This window comes from Amphiura filiformis, chromosome 8 (assembly GCF_039555335.1).
Source record: "Amphiura filiformis chromosome 8, Afil_fr2py, whole genome shotgun sequence".
In the NCBI taxonomy this organism is placed as follows: Eukaryota; Metazoa; Echinodermata; class Ophiuroidea; order Amphilepidida; family Amphiuridae; genus Amphiura; species Amphiura filiformis.
In genome coordinates this window covers 63,025,447-63,046,826 of record NC_092635.1, presented here as the reverse complement: position 1 = coordinate 63,046,826, position 21,380 = coordinate 63,025,447, and the positions used below count along the sequence as shown (strand labels likewise).

The following is a 21,380-nucleotide window of genomic DNA, read 5'->3' as shown; positions in this document are numbered from 1 at the left end:
AACTTTTTTAAGCCGTTGACTTGATTCAGTTGAAATGAAAAACGTATTATTATTTTAACGAATTTGTAACTCTGCGCATCATCAATTAAGTCCAAACCAACACCCATTAACATCACAAAATCCTGCTACAGTTATGCAATACCCAAGCACACATGGTTTTAAGTGCGGTATTCAACTGCGCATACACCATTGGGCAAGAGGCATTACATCATACTAATTCACAATGTCACAAGTGCTGCATATTAAACCAATCAATATCACTGTGGTTTCCCTATCCATCTACAGACAGTGCAGCATTCACACAAAGGCGACGGACGTAAGAAGAAAAAGATTCACTACCACACATACCTGTTTCACCTGCTCAACCAGAGCCCTGCCCCATTGTCGATCACGACGGAACAGACATGCGCCCCCTACCTGGTTTGCCTTGACCTGTTCAACCCTGCCGCGGTACCAGCGATGGTCTTGTTGGTACTGACCGCAGCATACCATGCCCTCCGTGATCTCGGCTCTCTCAATGGGATTGAGAACGATGTCCTCTCTGTAATACAACGCAATTAAAAATGGTTAACTTTTTGATAGATTTCATCAATGTTGACTTCATTAGACACCAAAAAAATTAATAATTTCACACAAAAACAATTACAAAGCAAACCACAGTGCCATAGTAAAGCTCTACAAAACATCACTTTATGATACACATTTCATTTAACTTAATTTCTAATTCATTAATGCTTTCTACATACTGTTGTTAATAAAAGCGCTTGAGAAAATAACACACAAGCAGGGTCTTAGCTAGCCACCCGTCTGGCCGTCATTTTAGACGGCCAGTTTGCTCCTGGGACGGGCAAAATTAATGCCTTTGACAGATGCTATATCATAAATTGTATGTTTTGAAAAGCTAATTGCCCTTTTTAGTAGACCCAAATTGTAGAACAAGGCCATATCAGCACATATTTGAACTCTTTGAACCCCCAATGGGCTAAAGATGTCTGGTAAATATTTTAAAGGTCAAATTAGGACAGGCAAATTTATTCAAATGACGGGCAACCCTCAATTTCTAGCTAAGACCCTGCACACAAGATGTAAATTTTGACTTGTGCGAGACAATAGGATACTGGGATTTATAGCCGAGTATGTTTATCCATTATCCATATGTAGTTCATTCAGTCCCTCCTTACCTCATCTGATAGCTGATATTATCCAGTATACTGTTGAGTTCTGGGTCCATATCCCTGCTCACCCAGAAATAGCCACGAGTATCCATTCTACTCTCCATGAATACCTTAAGAACATCACCTGTGTGTGGGCGATAACAAATAACAGAGAACAATGATACACCTGCATTACATCAATCTCATCCATAATAATATCAACCCAGCTTGGTTGCACAGTGCTCCAAGCTTAGGAATTAGGGGTTCATTAATAGAATTGAGGGTATGACGATTGTCCGCCTCAGTCATAAACAACAATCATGTCCTCAATTCTATTACTGAACCCTGTTCATACATTTCCCAACACTTGGTGATATATGTATTTCATCAAATAATATCAAAATATTAGATGTAACATTCTTAAATGTATGCAATTTTCCCAAATTTTGTCAATACCAAAATCATAGCGCTATAGCAGCAGGGCATAAACGTTCATGACCCGCTTTCGACTGATCACACACACTGTTAGATAGCACGTATGTATGAAATGGTTTAGCCCTATCCCTGAAAGTGTCCAACCTATATTTTGGTTCACCTCAAGTACGGTATAGTGACATAGGTGGGTATTTAACTGGTCACAGTATCGAATGGTGCCCATTAATTTAATTGCGCGGACCTTAAAAGGGCATTTTGTCATCACGCTTGTGGCGTAACCACAAAACAGCATTGATATCACTACTTGATGTTCAAAGTACAGTCATCAACGGCACTTCTATCAATTTAACTGTCATTATTGATCCTTCTATTAGGGATGACCAATGAACCATCAACTTGATTAGAACGCTCCCATAGACATGCAGGGAGCTCAACTGTGCACTGCTTGCACAGACATTTCTAAATTGATCTCATTCTTTTATTTTTCAATATTTTTCTGTACAAATTGGGGAAGTGAATGCCAATTATATTTTGTAACTATCTTGCAAATTACAGCAACACAACTTATTTCATTTTTCTGTAAGTGCGAGTCAAAATTGGTCCATCGCCATACAGTGCGTTTAATTGCCAGTGGCTGAGTTCAGCACTGCTCAAGAATGGCACAAAATATTCATGTCAATAATTTCAGGTGAAAAAGCGTGGTCTACTGAGCTGTAATTTGGCAGAGTTGCCAGTAATACCTCTATCATACCCTCTGTAAAAAGGAGAAAAAATTGAACAAGTAGATCTCGAGTTACAAATTAAATCACCAGCTTCCCTTTAGAATTTCCATACTCCTTTCGAATCATGCTAAGAAGACACCTTTCTGAACATAAATGTGAAGTTTCGTGCTTATTCGATGTATTTTTCACCTGATTTCAACCCTAAACATTTTCTTATATTTAGGCCTAGCGCCTATACCATCTACAACTTGCTGCTGGCTATACCTTGTTTAGAACTTTCAAAAGAAGTACCTGAATGTGCAGACATAACTGTTTCAAAATAGCCCGCGAAAGTCATGCAGGTGACTCCGAGGTCATGCATTGAATTGGTTTGAATGAAGAATACTATGGGAACCAGCACCTTTTGTTAGAAGTCACACATGAGCATGATGAGTGAAGTGGATTTAACCTCTATTGTTGTGAATGAGTCAATGACCTTCAATGACACTGAAGATTTTGTTTGCATACACCTACTAATTGGTCATATTAAACCCAATAACATTGAAATTTTTGGTTGTGAAAAAAAAGGTTCACCTGGACTTAGTGCAATTTTGATTTTGTGCCATATCGGCCATCTTGGATGATTTTTGGCAAATGTTCTCTAAATGCATGATTTCAATGCCTCAGTTTGAAAAAATAATTTATGCCATTGACTAGTAAAGTGCCATTTCACAAGAAACCCCTTTAATACTTTCACAATATGCTTGTTTCATGTTTGCATATATGTTAAAATAAAGAAATATATAAAGGTAAATATATGCTTATGCCAATTTTGCTCCCAATTGCTATTTTTGGACCTTGTCATTTTATTTCGTTCCAATGACCGGTCAGAATGGGAAACTTTGAAAATTCATAATTGAAAAGTTTTTGTCCGATTTGACCATTTAACCACCAAAATACTTCTGTTGATGAGTTCTATCCAGAAAACAATCTTTTGTAGCAATAGGGGCAACATGAAATTTTGATGGTTATCCCTACTTCTATTCTGACAATCATTCCTACCTTCCTCAACAGTCCTTGGTGCATCGGGCATAGATGTATCAATTCCTTCATCTACATCACTTAGTTGAACCCTCTCCACGCTGGTTAACAAATGTGTGATGTCTATGGTTGGTAATGCACCAAGACTGGGAAAGCAACTCTGGATCTTCAGTATGGAGTCGTCTGTGATCTGGTGAAAAGCAAAGACAATGACAGTTCAATTCTCTATTAATATCAGCAATAGCACTATAGGACAAAATGGCAATGTTTAGCTGCTTCCTCCAAAATAATGCATTCAACATGTAAGCATGTATTCGCACACAAATTCAAAGCAGGACAAATTGTTTGCCCTCACATGTGATGCGTATGCGAACTTCCATTAAATTTGCATTCGCGTATGAACACTATACTTTATAATAGTCCTAACCGGGATCGATGCAAGAAGTATCTTAATCAACATCGGAAAGGGAAGATCGTCCGGTGTCTGAGTCTTGTGGATTCACCACCGTTTAACAATGGTTGGCTCCTGCACAAAGGTTTAAGAGTTGTTGAAATTCTAATGACAATCAAATTACATTACAAATGAATGGTAAGTAATAGTTGTAATACTTGTACGTTGAAAGTCATGGCTTTGGTTTTGTATTAAAAGTGGGTCCTTTTTGTCTCCATGTTAGCAATGGTATGTACATATACACAGGGGTTTATTTAGGTAGGACTTTGCCTGTTCATTCAATGTTGGTGAACACCAGTGCGCCATATGATGGAATCAATGCAAAATTCTACACTTAGCACCCACCTATCATACTACCAATCACAGCGAATGACACAAGAATTGTTACAGTAATCAATCAGATCTGTTACAGTCGGTTCCAATCGGGGTAATGCCTGATTGTCGGCTACACTTGCCTGTCCTGTAAAAATACCTGACTACGGCGTCCCCCTTCCCCCACCAGGTCACTTCTGCCTGGATGAAGTTTAATCAGTGTTATCTCCTAGATTTCAGCTGTTAATGCCTAGATATGCTCGACATAAACACAAGTAGCGATTGTACAACACCACCACTGTTTAGTCATGGCTAGTGACTGAACAGTGGTGCTACACAAGTTGAATTGCAGTCACCTGGTTGCGATTTGACGCTAGGGCATGCCAGCAACTTCAGATTGATATATCAGCAATCACATTTCCTATCAAGTGACAGAAATACTTCAGGGAAAAACACTACGCTCGCTGTGCCTGCTTATGATATAGGCATTTGTATTTTCCCCTCTGAAAGCCAGGTAGACTGGACATTGCTATGTCTTCATGGTAGACAATGGATATAATTGCACAAGTGTTTAACTTTGGGGCATTTACATCATAGTGCAAACGTTTCAATTAAAGCAATGGTATTGGTATGAGTTTTACCTTTTCTTGGACTCCCTCACAAAGTTCCATGAAATCAGACTGTTCAGCTTTGAGAACACCATCAGTTTCTTTCATTATCTGTAAACAAAGAAAACAATAACAATCATGTACATGTAAAGCTAGAATTTATTTACTGGGCCAACCTTCATTATTTTGGCCATAACTGGCTGTAAATAAGCAGCAGATTTCATAATAATTTGATGGGTGAAGCAGGCTATGAAAATGCCATACAATCTCTGACTACATGTAACTCATTGTAAGCAATATAATAACAATGTTTACTCCTATTCGAATAAAATACAGCACTCATTTTATGGAATTAAAAAATATTATCTTGTCTTGCCAAATGAAACATAGCTATCCTAATCCTTTAGTTAGTCCGAATAGGTAATAAAAGTCGAATGTTAATATTTTTCCAATTTGAGAGAAAATAGTCACAAAATTTGAAGACTTGGCACAGATGAGTATAGGCTAAGTTAGCTCATAATGTTAATATTTTACTTTATTTTTGATAATTGGTTATGAAAAAGATTAGAAATCATGTTTTCCAAAAATTAGAAGGCATAACTTGGACATTTGTACAAGTCTTTGGGCTTGATCGTCACAGAATACGAAAAATGCCCTAAAAATGCATATTTTTTTGCCCTTATTTCCATAAATTTACAAAATTTGACTTTTATTGCCAGAAAATTGGGAGTATTTACATTGCAACAGATATTCCTTAGCAGATAAAAGTTATTCCTATGCCGTCACATGTCCGCCATCTTGTAGGTACAGGTACAAACACAAAACACTGCATCAATGCACGATTACAGAACTTTGCGTGATGCGGTGCACTCTGGTTGTAGTGTCAAATCAATTTGTACCCACAAGATGGTGAAAGGAGGAATTACCGCTGTAGCATGTTTCTTACTTCGTTATACTTGGTGACTGTCTCTGCTATTTTGGTCTCGCAATCAGACAAAGATGCCTTCTTCTGCGCTACAGACTCTTTGACAATGCCTATCAACTCCTGTTCTTTCTCCTTCATCGCATTGAAGACTTTGCCCAAGGCATCATGGATTGCACGTTGTGTCACACCCACCCTAGTAAAAAAGAGCACAACTTTATGAAATCAGTTATCAAAATAGAAACACTTCAGAAGCTGTCATCTACACAGGGCTTGCATGCATAATAACCAAAATACAGACTGACATGCCCGACGGGCTACTGCCGGATCTAAAATGACAGATGACTGAAATTATGCACTTTTATGATTATCAATTAAACAAAATTGCCACATTGTAATACACCATGCTTTACATGGTGCTTCAGCAAATCTGACTAGATTATGAATGCAATTTGGTGAATGGTCTCTAGCCTCTAATGTGAAGCTCATCGGTGAGCAATTAGAGACTTCTCGAGCAAAGGCCAACATGCATGTTGCCCGAGAAGTCTAGCCACATATTTGCTCACCGACGAGCTTAACATTTGAGGCTAGAGACCGTTGTAGTAGAAATCTAGCCTGATTCGCTGAAGCATGACACCGTGTAAAGCAATGGAAGTTCAGAAGTAAACACAGCCAATTGCCAATCGAGTACTTTCAAGAAGAAAAAAAAAATTCCCCCATTTTGCCATCGCAAAATTTCATTTAGTAACAACCAAAGTGAAAGTACTATTGCTTCGCCCACATTATTTGTTATCACCCACTCTCAGCAACAGGCAGTATATGGTGCCCCTCAAAAAGAAATAGCTTGCATAGTCTGATGGTACAACTTGTCAATATTGTAAGGTTTATGCATACAAACTTGGAAATGAGCAGGGCAAATGTAGTTTATAACACTCCTCGTATTTTTCTCAATCTCCCGTATGAATTTGGTGAATTCGGATCAAAACTGACGGAGTCTTTTACACACATACATAACCACATACATACAACATTAGCCAAATTCTAGTAAGAAGATATTCCCTGACTGCCACCATCCATACATACCTTGTGTCAATGTCTTGCTTTGCATAGCCAATCTCAGTCTGTTTGAACTTCAGCTGCTGATCATACCTGTAACATCAAAAAGGACATAAATATTGATGACCTGTCCTATAGGGGAACTAAATATTGTCAAAAATAATAAATATATACCACACCAATTTGGTTTGGCTAGATAATACAAATAGACCCTAGTTCCAAGTGAAAGCTTGTGAAGATGCAAATAAGGGCTATTTTTTTAAGTAGCCAATGATCCTAAAACCCTTATTTCCAATCTCTTTATTGACAATTATTTTTAGTTATCACTAGACTACCACAATGTTGGCTTGTATACATTGTAAATTACATACATGTACATGTACTTACTGAACATAATAACATATTATTCTTATCAGTAAAACATTACTCACTGTGGACATTTTAAAGTCTTGCAGACTCCTTTTTCTTGTCCCATAGTGTAGTTATGACCCAAGTATGATATAAAATTGGATTGATTAAGCCCATATTTATTGGTCGATCTACATTGTATGAGTTTTAAATATTGAACGAGACAAAGTCAAGTCCAATATTTTAAAACTCCTCCCGAGACCAAAAAATATTGGGCATAAAGCATCCAATTTTATCATTATTATGTTTTGGATCCAATATTTTCACACACTTGGATTCATCAAAACATAATAATGGTTGCAATAGGAACTGTCATATAAGACCAAATTTAAACCAAAAGCCTTACATTGTTGACGGACACACCTGATGGATACACACACTGACTGACACACAACCAGTGATGGCATAAGGTCTTGTCTTTCGCACAACCTAAAAAGGAGTCTGCAAGACGTCAAAATGTCCACAGTGAGTACTGTTTTTACTGGACTAGAAATAAGAAGAATCTGCTATTATATAGTGTAGGGCCTATATTTCAGTTTCATAAAATGTATTTATTTAGGTACAATTGCAGAACTGTGTACAACTTGTTAGACTTAAGTCCATTATGGTTAGGGTTAGGCAGTCTTGCAGTGAGATTAGTAGAGTTGTACCCTATTCAATAATCGCTCTGTTTACTACAGTATTTCACTCACTTTTTGAATACTTCCAGTTGAGTTTTAAACTCTTGTTTCTTGAGCTGTAGTGAATAAAGAAAGTATTCAAGTTAAAATATAGTACTGAAACTGAGTACTGATAACCCTGAAATATGTATCAAAACAATCTACAACATCATTCTGTATGTTAATATTGTAATGATTAACATTTCTTAAAAGAAGGTACTACACCCCTTGATAAATTTGTGACAATTTTGCATTTTTCTCAAACAATAATAATACACTGGTAACAAAAGTTATGTATATTATAGGGGCAAGGAATCCAGTTACTACATTGGAATTTCAGTGACTCAAGACAAGCGGTATGTACATTATTTATGATAAGAAAAGAGGTACCACTAGAATGTACCTCATTTCTTAACATATAATGATGAACCACTTGTCATTAATCACTGAAATTTCAGTGAAGTAATTGGATTCCTTGTTACAAAAATAAACACAAATTTATCAAGGGGTGTAGCAGCAACAACAATGTCACACAAAACACACAGACTCTTGATTTAATTAATTTATACAATCCATAATATTTTCAACAAATTTATAAACATATAGGTCTATTTTAAAACCCTTTAGATCAGAGACTCTCAATTATTTTTAATTGATGAAATATATACATTTCACATCTCAATTTCATCATCAAGATCAGATCATTCATATGCTATAGTGTACAATAACATCAAAATAAAAACACCATCAATCTAGATTTATTTAGTTCTGTTTCTCTTACCTTAAGAGCAATTGGTTGGACATCATGTTCCCCAAGAAAGCCCACATGGATGAGCTCGCTGCAAGCATCACAAAGGGAGGCAACTTCACCTGCAACAAACAATTCAAATCAACTTTGTGTCACTAAAATTATACGGTACTTAATTAACCCTAATGCCCTAATTGCTTTTGGCGACTGGAAGGGAAAGAAGGAAGGAATAAAGAGAGAAAACAAACAAAGAAGCTGTTTGCTCTGGGTGGGATTCAAACTCCAGACCCTTCGCTTGCAAGCACTAGATCGCCAACACTTAGCCAATAGCCACGGGTCTTACGATGGCCGGGCCAACAAAAGTGTGCCTGTATCACTTTGGCTGATTGCGTCATCACATCCCCTAGGATGCATATACATGTACGTGCAGTGAAGTTGTTTGTAGTATTTTGCAGTTAGGGTTAAGACTATGAATCATGGAAGTCCATTTTTGGAAGCAACAATCTCCTAGACCAATGTAAATTTGCAGGGGTGGAATATGGCGAGGACGCCCATAAAAAAGGTTGATCTTAAATGGTCCGTATGCACAAAGCAAGATAGACCTGGTCTGACTATATGGAGATTACATGGAGGAAAAACTTTTTGGCATTTACTTGTTCTTGTATTATTCTGTTAAAATATTTGATAGCTGCAGTTTCATTTTTGGACTTGAATAGGAGAGGAGGAAAAGAAAAGATTAAAAGGATCCAAAGTCTGACCTCCACAGTTACAAATGTAAACCAGGTCTAAAGATAGACCTGAAATATTAATTTTGCTTTTAACGTAACAGTTTTGATCACATTCACACGGCATTTGTGAGTAGACCATTTCAAATCATTGCTAAGTTCAACACCGAGGTATTGCCGTACTAACGCTGTTACTTTGCTATTCGCGGAGGAGGTCGATATTGTCATCCTCAACTTGCTCACGACCACACTGCCGCTTTGCCTGACTGCCCCCCCCACTTTCAAAATTGTTCTGCCGCCCCTGCTCTAGCATCGAATGTGTAACTATCGTGTGGAAATTCGAAGCTAGACTTCTCGAGTACGGTAAGTATACACAAATGAACTACCCCGATTCACGCTGTACGAACTACGAAGTTAGAAATAAAGGAGCCAGTTAGCATGTCACGCACCACTAAGCATGCAAAGTGCATAGCCTCGGAATTTTAGTGATCCCCGTTATCTTTTTTTACCATGTGAGGCAGCATTGCACTGCTCATTAAATATTCATGAACCCAAAACGTCACATACACATCGTCTCATTTGGCCGATCAGACTCGAGTCGTCTGAATTGACCCGACGTGGTTTTATGAATGAATTTATGACCTTACGGGGTCAGACACATGCATTATTCATATGAGACATTCAAGCTGCTTGGATACTCAAGAACTCTAGCTTCAAATTTGCACACGATAGTTACACATTTGATGCAAGAGTACTTTACTATGGTTTTTCGGTCGGACAGCAGTGCAATTTTTTATATCGGAGGTTATTTATTCTGTTAATGTTGAAATTTGGATGAAAGTTATTTCGATGTGTCAAAAAATCTTTTGAGCAAGATTTGCATATTTTGGACAGTCTAAAATTTTGCTGAAGTGTAATTTTAGCAACATTTTGGATGCAATCGCCAGTCGTGATCGGCTGTGTTTACTTCTGAACTTTATATTGCTTTACACGGTGTCATGCTTCAGCAAATCCGACTAGATTTTGAATGCAATGGTCTCGAGCAACTGCTTGGCCCTGCCGAAAACAGAATGAAAATCTGTGGTTCCGTTCGGAAAATTTTGCCGTTTGAAAATGGACTTTTTTCTGGCGTCAAACGAACAAAAAATGTTGATGACTGAAGATTAGGGTGGTTCTTATTTTTCAAAAGTCTGAAATACCATGCTCCTACCCCTTAGAATGGTTCGGTTTGAATGAAAAACTTATTCTGTAAAATTTTCAGAAAGATCGGACAATATTTACTGGTAGCCCAAGAGCCTCCAATATGGTGACCCCTGTCGTGATTATTGGTCATCGGACATTTTTGAGCAATTTTAGGGAGTATATTTTCAAAATAGAGTGTCTCTTGATATTCAATCTTTCTAAATGCATTAACAGTAACTAGTTTAACATGTATATATAACAAAAGGTGCCTTGTATTTATTTCCATTGTTGTTTTAAACTCAACCAGATATGGAGCTTTGTGCTGCGAATACTCCTAAATACCGGTCCTCAGCCATTTTCAAGCATTTGTAAGGGAGTCTAATATAAAAAATAGAGTGTCTCTTGATACTCAATCTTTGTAATTGCATTAACAGTAACTAGTTTAAGGGGGTACTACACCCCTCGATAAATTTGTGTCTATTTTTGTATTGTTCTCAAAAACTAATAACACAATGGTAACGAAAGTTATACATATTATAGGGGCAAGGAATCCAGTTACTACACTGGAATTTCAGTGACCCAAGACAAGCGGTTTGTTATTTATGATAAGAAATAAGGTACCGCTAGGATGTACCTCATTTCCTATCAAAAAATACTGAACCGCTTGTCTTGAGTCACTGAAATTTCAGTGTAGTAATTGGATTCCTTGCCCCAATAATATACATAACTTTTGTTACTGTCAGTGTATTATTATTTTTTGAGAAAAATGCAAAAGTAGTCACAAATTTACCACAGGGGTGTAGTACCCTCTTAACATGTATATAACTAAAGATGTCTTGTATTCACTTCCATTGATTTTTTAAACTCAACTAAATATGGTAGTTTGTGCTGTGAGTACTCCTAAATACCGGTTAACAGCCATTTTCGAGCAACTTTTTTATAAGGGGTCTATTTTCAAAATAGATTGTCTCTTGATACTGAATCTTTGTACTTGCATTAACACCAACTACTTTAACATATAACAAAAGATGTCTTGTAATCACTTGCATTGTTGTTTAAACTCAACCAGATATAGCAGTTATGTGCCGTGAGAACCTAAATACGGACTGGTCAGTCAGCCATTTTCAAGCAATTCAAGGGGTCTATTTTCCCAACATGGTGTCTCTTGATACTCAATCTTTGTAATTGTATTAACAGTAACTAATATCTATAACAAAGGCTGTCTTGTATTTACTTCCATTGTTGTTTTAAACTCAACCAGTTGTGCAGTGAGTACTCCTAAATACTGGTCGTCAGCCATTTTCGAGCAATTTATGGGGTATTTTCCCAATAGAATATCCATTGATACTCAATCTTTGCAATTGCATTAAAAGCAACTAGTTTAAGGGGGTACTACACCCATTGATTTTTTTTTTGCATTTTTTTGCATTTTGTGAAGAAATTACAAAAAAAAATTGGACAAAGTGGTATGTAAAATGAAGGGGCAAATCTTCTCGTTTTATTGGTGGCATCGGTATCAACGTAGCTTACATGCTTTTAAAAGTATAAGCCAAAAGGTGGTACATCACTGATGATTTAAATTCACTTCATTTTGGAAAGCTTACTATCAATGGATTTCGTTAAAATTTTGGATATGTGTTGCTAACACGTTAGGGAAATAAAGTTGATATGTAAAATGGGAATAAGTGGTTCCTGATTTCTTTTATGACTTCATGAACTTGGTGCTCCACAACTATCAAAAAGGAACTGGTTAAAATGCTTCTATTTTCAATGTTGAGCTATATTTTGTATTTTTAACTTGCGACATTATTTCACTGAAACTTAATTAAGCCACAGGTAACAGGTTACCACAACCATACTACAGCAATGTTGAAAAAAATTGTATTTCTTGTCACCTATACCACCATATTGGGTAGTTTTCCGTAAGCTTAACGTTTCTGATTTTGGTAACTATTGTATATTTATTTGTGAAATCCATCTCAACTAGGCATTCTATATTGTACTCACCATTTACATCCCAAGGTATATTAGTATATCCACCTTGCACTTCTCGATATATATCCAGTTAAAGACAGAATATCAAAATTATTCCTCATTATGATATCACAAACTCTCACATGTGTATTCAAAATTGATGCTTAAATTTGACCTGAACCAATTGACCTATAACCTGACATACGGTGACCTAATAGCCTTTTCTTCTCCTGACAACACATTATAATATTATTGACTAATGACTATACATCCATTGTGTAAGTGTTTATATATTTTGCATGCACCAGTAGATTTTCTATAGAGAGTATAACAAAGGATTTAATGTATTCTATTCATGTACCCTACTTGAACATGCTGAATAGAATAAATCATGGTTTGTTATGAAACACGCATCTGAGTAACTAGGATACAGTAAACAAAATATATATAGGGCTAAAATGACTTACTACAATTGTTTAAAAGCACCTTTTTTCTTCTTTTTTTCATATTTTTGTTTATTTCACATGATCCGTGCATATATCGCCTAGCTATAAATGAAAAAATATTTATTTAGACCAATCAAACCAATATATGGGTGTAGTACGCCCTTAACATAACAAAAACTGTTCTGTATTCACTTTCATTGTTCTCACCCAAATAACATAGTCTGTGCTGACTGTCAGACAGTTGGAATAGTTATTTTTATAATTTGCTGCAATTTATCATAAAAAGGATGTTGACTTTCTGCTGTCAGGAAACTGCCGTTGATGCTCAGATACAACTTGCAGCAGGAACTGCAACTGGTATGGTCTTCATCCTGTGTAATATGTTGGTTGAACTCCTGCACCAGTGCCACTCCATGCTTTGGATTGTCGTTTGTCACCTTAATGTTTTTAATGATTTCCACCCCCTCAAGAAAGTCATCATCTGGTCCAAGTTTCTGGATCATGATCCATAAAGTCAGCTGATAATACCCAACTTCTCCAAGAGTCTTCTGGTATTCTGTGTGACAAAGTCTTCCAGTCGACTATCTGAAATTAGCCGTGCAGCAACTTTGATGCGCTTGAGCGTTTCATTCTCACCCTCCCCATTTTGCATTGATTAAACCATTTCACATTTTGTGGCCACTGGGCGTCGATCAAGAACCAAGGCTGCTCTAGAAAGATACCACAGGTGGAGACTTTACTTGGCAGATGTTGCCTATAGAGACATTTGCAGGCTGTCTTGTTGCTGTTAATGCCAATTACAAAGAGATTGAGGAATTAAGAGGTCCACTCTATTTTGAAAATAGACCCCCTAATAAAATTGTTCGAAAATGGCTGACGACCATGTACTCACAGCATGCACAAATTACCATATCTGGTTGAGAGTAAAACAACAATGAAAGTGAATACAGGGCACCTTTTGTTATACATGTTAAATTATTTGCTGTTAATGCAATTACAAAGATTGAGTATCAAGAGGCACTCTATTTTGAAAATAGGCCCACTTATACTTGCTCGAAAATGGCTGACAACCGGCCATATTTTAATACTCACAGCACATGTCTGTTTGAGAATAAAACAACAATGAAGTGAATACAAGACATCTTTTGCTATCTATATGTTTACTGTTTGCTGTTAATGCAATTACAAAGATTTAGTATCAAGAGACACTCTATTTTGAAAATAGACCCCTCATAAAATTGCTTGAAAATGGCCGGCTGTTGAGCGGTATTTAGGAGTCCTCACGGCACAAACTACCATATTTGGTTGAGTTTTTAAACAACAATAGAAGTGAATACATGACATCTTTAGTTATATACATGTTAAGGGGGTACTACACCCCTGGCCAATTTTGTGCCTATTTTTGCATTTTTCTAAAAATTACAGCACATTGGTGACAAGTAAGATATGTATATTATAGGGGCAAGGACTACAACTACTGCACTGAAAATTCAGCAAATCAAGGCAAGTAGTTATTGATTTATTGATCAAATATTGGTTTTCCCTCATTTTTGACTGTAACTCCACAACTATTGTCTGTGCTGAAATAAAATTTCCAGTACAGTAGTTGTAGTCATTGCCCCTATAATATACATATCTTACTTGTCATCAATGCTCTATAAATTTTTGAGAAAGATGCAAAAATAGGCACAAAATTGGGCAGGGGTGTAGTACCCCCTTAAACTAGTTAACCCCTGTTAATGCAATTACAAAGATTGGGTATCAAGAGACACTCTATTTTTTATATTAGACTCCCTTACAAATGCTTGAAAATGGCTGAGGACCGGTATTTAGGAGTATTCGCAGCACAAAGTGCCATATCTGGTTGAGTTTAAAACAACAATTGAAGTTAATACAAGGCACATTTTGTTATACATGTTAAACTAGTTACTGTTACTGTTAATGCATTTAGAAAGATTGAATATCAAGAGACACTCTATTTTTAAAATATACTCCCCTAAAATTGCTCAAAAATGTCCGATGACCAATAATCACGACAGGGGTCACCATATTGGAGGCTCTTGGGCTACCAGTAAATATTTTCCGATCTTCCTGAAAATTTTACAGAATAAGTTTTTCATCAAACTGAACCATTCTAGGCCCGGTAGGAGCATGGTATTTCAGACTTTTGAAAAATAAGAACCACCCTACTGAAGATACTCAAATTTCATTAATTTTGTTATAATTTTTTTGTTGGACATGGTATATTTTTTCTGACTAAGCTGGAAGGAAGCGTATTCAAGTGGTCATGATTGATTTTACTTCAGAGGATACAGTTTTTCAACGGAGGAGGACAATATGCACAAGGTGTTTTTTACCAAAAATTTCACCGATCCTACGCACACGATTAGTCAGTTTTGTGCACGTGATGTCATGCAGTCAGTGCGTGGGGCAGTGCTAGAAAATTTGCATAATTTTAACTTGGTTAGAAGTTTGATTGTGATATAGGCCTAGCTGCTCGAGAACTCTAGCCAAGAATTTGCTCACCGATAGCTTCACATTCTAGTCTATAGACCATTGCATTCAAAATCTAGTTGGATTTGCTGAAGCATGACACCGTGTAAAGCAATGGAAGTTCAGAAGTAAACACAGCCGATCACGACCAGTTCCAATAATTGAAACTCCCGGCTCTGACCGGGAGTTCCAACAGGTGCTGTGTATGTGTTTAATTTGCATTCACATACACACTTAGCCGTCGGTTCGAAGAAATCGTTGCTCCAAAAGTGATTGCAAATTACACATTTGTAATAATTTTTCACCACAAAATATGATATGAAAACACAGGTGAGCAATGTAGGAATATATGGAGAGGTGAAACAGGTTATTAATTATTGTCAATATTAATATTTTGCGACATTTATAATGCAAATAATTAACACTCTAGCCACCCTATGGCACCTTCTACAACTTGAGAACAAGTCCTCAAACGTTCGAAATTTGTAGTTACTACAACTGGATCACGACAGGCGATTGCATCAAAAATGTTGCTAAAATTACATTTCAGCAAAATTTTAGACTGTCCAAAATACGCAAATCTTGCTCAAAAGATACAGTTGACTCATCGTCAGTCATCGAAATAACTTCCATCCAAATTTCAACATTAACAGAATAACCTCCGCTTCCGGTGTAAAAAATTGCACCGCTGTCCGACCGAAAAACCAAAGTACTCTAGGCTAGCATCGTCATCGAATGCGTAACTATCGTGTGCAATTCGAGTAAAGGTTAGAAGTCTAGCCAAGAATTTGCTCACCGATAGCTTCACATTCTAGGCTAGAGACCATTGCATTCAAAATCTAGTCGGATTCACTGAAGCATGACACCGTGTAAATGCAATGGAAGTCCAGAAGTTAAGGGATGGGTTTATATGTGTGTAAATGGAGGAGAAATGGGAGGATTTTGGCATGTTTGCTGTGATTGTTTGCCTAGCAATATTGATCACAAGTACACAATTGATGGTGCATATCAAGGACCAAACTCTATAGTTTTATATTTGAGCACGATCACTTCTGTAAGGTCATGGGAAATTATGTAAATCGGCTTTTATATTTGATGTTGCATATCGGCTCACGCACTTTATTTTTGTACCCAGTATTTCACAAAGTCCCTGTACTCTGATGACCCTATGACTTTTTGCTGGTATGTTGAGCACTTTAAACAATTAATTATAGTACTTACCTCCTACTTTAGGAACATGCGTATGTCTTAATGTATGTCGACCATGTCAACAACCCAGTGTAGTTTTACATGGTTGGAAAAGTCTATTTCCTTTCGCTATTTTGCCAATCATAATTCATAAATTGTCCAACTTTTTTGACAAAAAAGAGTTTTACAACTATTCCGCCAGCAAGGAAACACAAATTTATGTGTATCCCGTGCGTCCTTTACGTTTAAATAGTTCAGTTTATTGTCAAGTTGTGCCTCTATACGCCATATTTACGGAATTGATGATACGAGCTGATACGGAATTTTTGAACCCAAATTTCTTGAAATATACATTACCTTTTTAACTTCTCGCCACGAAATTGGATTCATAAGAAGGTCAAATACAAGCCTTCCATTATGGCTGGTATCATCATCTCGATTGGTGTCTTGTGTTAGTATTATTCCATATTTTGCTGGTAGAAGTTCAATGAAACCCTCCATAATTCACGACTACTGTCACTTGTGTTATAAACTCGATGTGTTTACTATATTGTCGCTCGGGTCCGCGACTAATCGCAGGGACCAGTCTATCATTAGCTATTCTATACACTTTTCAATAGCCTTATTGTGATGTGTGGGAGTTTTAAAAGCCGAGCCATGAACAAAATATAATGCGAGCACCCGGGGGCATCAACTTTAGAGGTGACGGTATGTGCCTGTCAATATATGCCCCTCTTTTGAAGCCGACTATACCCGATGACCAGGCACCTTCAGTTTTCAAAATATTATACCCAATGACCCCTTTTTCATTTTGATTGTACATAATTGACCCTTTTTTTAATTAAAAAAAACCCAACGTTTTGTACTGATATGCGCCTACTTCGCGACGCTTGTACAAAATGTAGGCACATATACCCATCAATTCTAAAGTTGAGTGCCCCGGGGCGAGCGCATAGTGCGGGCCAATGAACAATGAGATAGTGGCTTTTCTGATATCACTTTGAGGAACTGTTGAAGTATAAATCAGCCAACGAGTAGGTGTGTCCAAATTGCACATCTTGAATTGAGACCAAGACATGCTGTTATTTCAATTGTTATATCGTTCCGGTTGGTTTATTACCTACCATTGCCTACGAGATGCAGTTCAAGGTGACAGAGGGACAGGTCTGCAATTCGATTCCACAACCATTCATACCTTTCATCTGTTTTATTGTATTATCGTGCGAATTGCTCCGTGGTACCTTACGGGTACCTGAATTTTATTTGAATGAAGATGACTCTGTCATGCTCGACGTCATATTGCATAATTTCTATACAGTATATGGGCATTTCCGTCCAAAAGTGACCCACTATCTGACATCAAGGTAAAAAAAAAAAGTTGCCTCAAAAGTAAAGTTTCCCAGTTGTCAGTTAGGCCTAAGGCCTTAACTATCAATTTCAGGTACTAAAAAGATAACTCAGTGTACACAAATTGATATACGACTCATTAAAGTTCATGTCACACAAGTGTCTAGACGTTATGCTGTCCATGTGGACATGCTATTAATACGGTCATTAAAACATAATTAAAGAGATTGACTTAACTGGGAGTTAAAATATGATCAAACTTGGTAACATGAACAGTTTGAAAGTAATATCTGCTGTGGTAGCCAAGAGTCATGGACTATTAGATCAGTGTTGAGACGTTACGGTCAACTAGTCAGTATTTCTTTTTTAAATGTAATGAAAACGCTGACTTAATACGTCTTAAAGGTCGTTATTGTACTCCATTATCATATTAAATCACCACAGATTCAAAAATTGCAGATAGAATGTCCCACACGTATTTTAAATGTAAATAATATAACATTACATTCATTGTATTAGACGTTATGGTGGACATGTCATTTAATTTAAATCGTATGTTGCGGTGGTAGAACCAATTGCATCCAATATTATGGTCTTTTATTTTGGCTCTGCAGCAGGTTTTCATGTTTAATCGAAGTTTTGTGTTAAAATGATCTCTATATTGATTTTAATTATTGTTGGGACGTTACTGTAGAGTACTTAGTATACTGAATACATGTTCAGAAAATGAATCTAAAAATAAAGTCAGAAAAATTACGATGAGAATTCTTTTTCCGGTTTCTAAATAATTTTCTTAGCTAGAACAGTGTCTTGCCCATTCATATTACCAGTATTTTTCAATGGTAATCATGTGGGCTGAACACGTATTAAGTCATGAAAATTACAGAAATGAAGGAATAAGAAATTATCTGGTAATCTTTTGGCGTTTTTTTTTTTTTTTTTTTTTGATCCACAACACAATAATCAAACAAACGAAATCGATTCAACTGCTATATGTTATTTTAATGAGTTACTAGTACTCTGTGCTCCATGCAAAACAAATTACATCTTAACAACACAAGAAATCATGAAGTTTATTCATTGAGATGTTTAATAGCAGGCCTACAACTCGCTATTAAGGCATACGACTGTATTTTATTTTAACACTCCTCGGGAAAACTTAACTACAACATGTTTAATCAACATAGCACAACCAAGCTTTTAAGTGGTCTGCAAAAGAATAGTAAATGATTTACAAAGATAGTATTAATACGTCTGCCAACATTATGATGGAAGGACATATGCATGGATCCCTCACAAGCCAAATGCCAATAGCCCCTGGAAATGGTAGACCAGAGAGCAAGGGGACATTGTGTCCAGAGGCAAGGTAAGACAAATATTATACGTGTTATTTTCTACATGACAAACTGAAACATCAGTAGTAGCAGATTAATGTTTTTATAACAAGCAATGGCGACTTACTTGACATCTTATAACATGTATTAGTTGTATTGTGACTTTACTTTTGCAACAGTTGTTCAGTTTCAAATTCTTATTCCAGTTTCTTGATAATTTTCTTGGCTTGAGCAGTGTCTTGCCCATTCAAATTACCAGTGCTTTTGAATGGCAATAAAGGGGGTTGAAGACACTCATAGTCCAAAAAAATAGAGAAATGAAGGAATAAGAATTTTCTGGTTAATATTTTTGGCCTGTGTTTCCCTTTTTTTATTTAAAAGACAGAAACATGTTAGGATTCAGTAACCATTGGTGTTGAGCACATCCGATAGTAAGTCCTTTTTTCACCTAGAATTAAATCATCCCATATCATCCCAATCTTAAGACATGTCTTGCTTTTATATGGACTATTTTAGTTTATCAACTTTACGTTGGAATTTTAATTTAGTAAGGTTCAAGAAGGAGTAACAATATGTTTCAGTTCCAATAGCAGTTTTTTTTATCATGCAAGGGCTAATTCTACAACATCACATAGCTACAACTACACATTGATCTACATTTTACACCATCAATGGTTAAACGTGTGGTTAAATGTGTTTTGTAGTTTCTGGAACTTCCATCAAAACTCGAACTTGCTGATGTGTAGCCTTGTGGCTGAGACTGGTACAGGCGGAGACAGTTTCTTTTTGACTTTATTATTGGGATACCATATTAAGTCTCTCTTTTTTGGCCATCCCTTAGGCCACTGCCAATACGATCCCGTTGCTTCCATACAGTCCACTTGGGTCTCTTTTCCATTGACAGTAGCGCAGCATCCCGGGTAGAGTTGACTCTCATATTCTACCAGTAGCCAATCTCCTTCCTTCCATGTCAGCTCAGTAGCACTGTCGATGTCATCTTCTTCATCTGTGAAAATAAAGTTTGCATTAAATTATATAATATGTGCAATCGTCATGATTCTAATTTAAGACATGGGTCATAATTTGGTAATTCGTATGAACATAAAGTAAGGAATAGTCATAAAACATAAAAATAAAACATGTCTAACCTTTGTTCAGAATGTCTTTGTCGTTTCCTCCAGGTGCAGCACTGCCATCATCATCATCATCTTGGTCTTGTGACTGATGATGGTCCCTATCTTCGTCTTCAGAAGCGTCTGTGAAAATAGAAGTTCACACGTAGTACTTAAAATAGTTACTAGTACATGTATATTTAATATGTGCGATCTTCATGATTCTAATTTAAGACATGGGTCATAATTTGGTAATTCGTGTAAACATAACATAAGGAATAGACATAAAACATCAAAATAAAACGTTTCAAACCTTTGTTAGGAATGCCTATGTCGTTTCCTCCAGGTGCAGCACTGCCATCATCATCATCTTGGTCTTGTGACTGGTCATGGTCCCTCTCTTCGTCTTCAGAGGTGTCTGTAAAAATAGAGGTTGACACGAAGTACTTAAAATAGTTACTGGTAGGCCTACATGTATATATAATATATGCGATCTTCATGATTCTAATTAAAGACATGGGCCATAATTTGGTAATTCGTGTAACTGTAAACATAACATAGACATAAAACATCAGAATAAAACGTTTCAAACCTTTGTTAAGAATGGCTATATCGTGTCCTCCAGGTGCAGCACTGCCATCATCATCATCATCATCATCATCATCATCATCATCATCATCATCATCATCATCGTCATCATCGTCTTGGTCTTGTGACTGATGGTCCCTCTCTTCGTCTTCAGAAGCGTCTGTGAAAAGAGAAGTTTACACGAAGTACTTAAAATAGTTACTAGTAGGCATATACATATATATAATACGGGCGATCTTCGTGATTCTAGTTTAAGACATGGGTCACAATTCGGTAATTTGTGCCAACATAACATAAGGAATAGACATAAAACATAAAAATAACACGTTTCAAACCTTTGTTAAGAATGCCTATGTCGTTCCTCCAGGTGCAGCACTGCCATCATCATCATCATCTTGGTCTTGTGACTGGAGACGGTCCCTCTCTTCGTCTTCAGAAGCGTCTGTGAAAATAGAAGTTCACACGTAGTACTTAAAATAGTTACTAGTACATGTAT

At 36.7% G+C, this 21,380-nt stretch overlaps 1 protein-coding gene across 1 annotated transcript in view; it reads right to left on the bottom strand.

The window, feature by feature from the left end:
- Nucleotides 1-21,380, bottom strand: part of LOC140159654 (uncharacterized) — a 44,646-nt gene that overhangs the window by 13,921 nt on the left and 9,345 nt on the right. Inside the window, exons 2-9 of the mRNA XM_072183148.1 lie at nt 8,529-8,617; nt 7,781-7,824; nt 6,708-6,773; nt 5,649-5,820; nt 4,736-4,813; nt 3,353-3,521; nt 1,182-1,299; nt 349-541 (exon numbers count right to left, since the gene is read on the bottom strand). Of these exons, the coding sequence (XP_072039249.1) occupies nt 349-541; nt 1,182-1,299; nt 3,353-3,521; nt 4,736-4,813; nt 5,649-5,820; nt 6,708-6,773; nt 7,781-7,824; nt 8,529-8,617 (929 nt within the window). The remainder of the gene's footprint in view (nt 1-348; nt 542-1,181; nt 1,300-3,352; nt 3,522-4,735; nt 4,814-5,648; nt 5,821-6,707; nt 6,774-7,780; nt 7,825-8,528; nt 8,618-21,380) is intronic.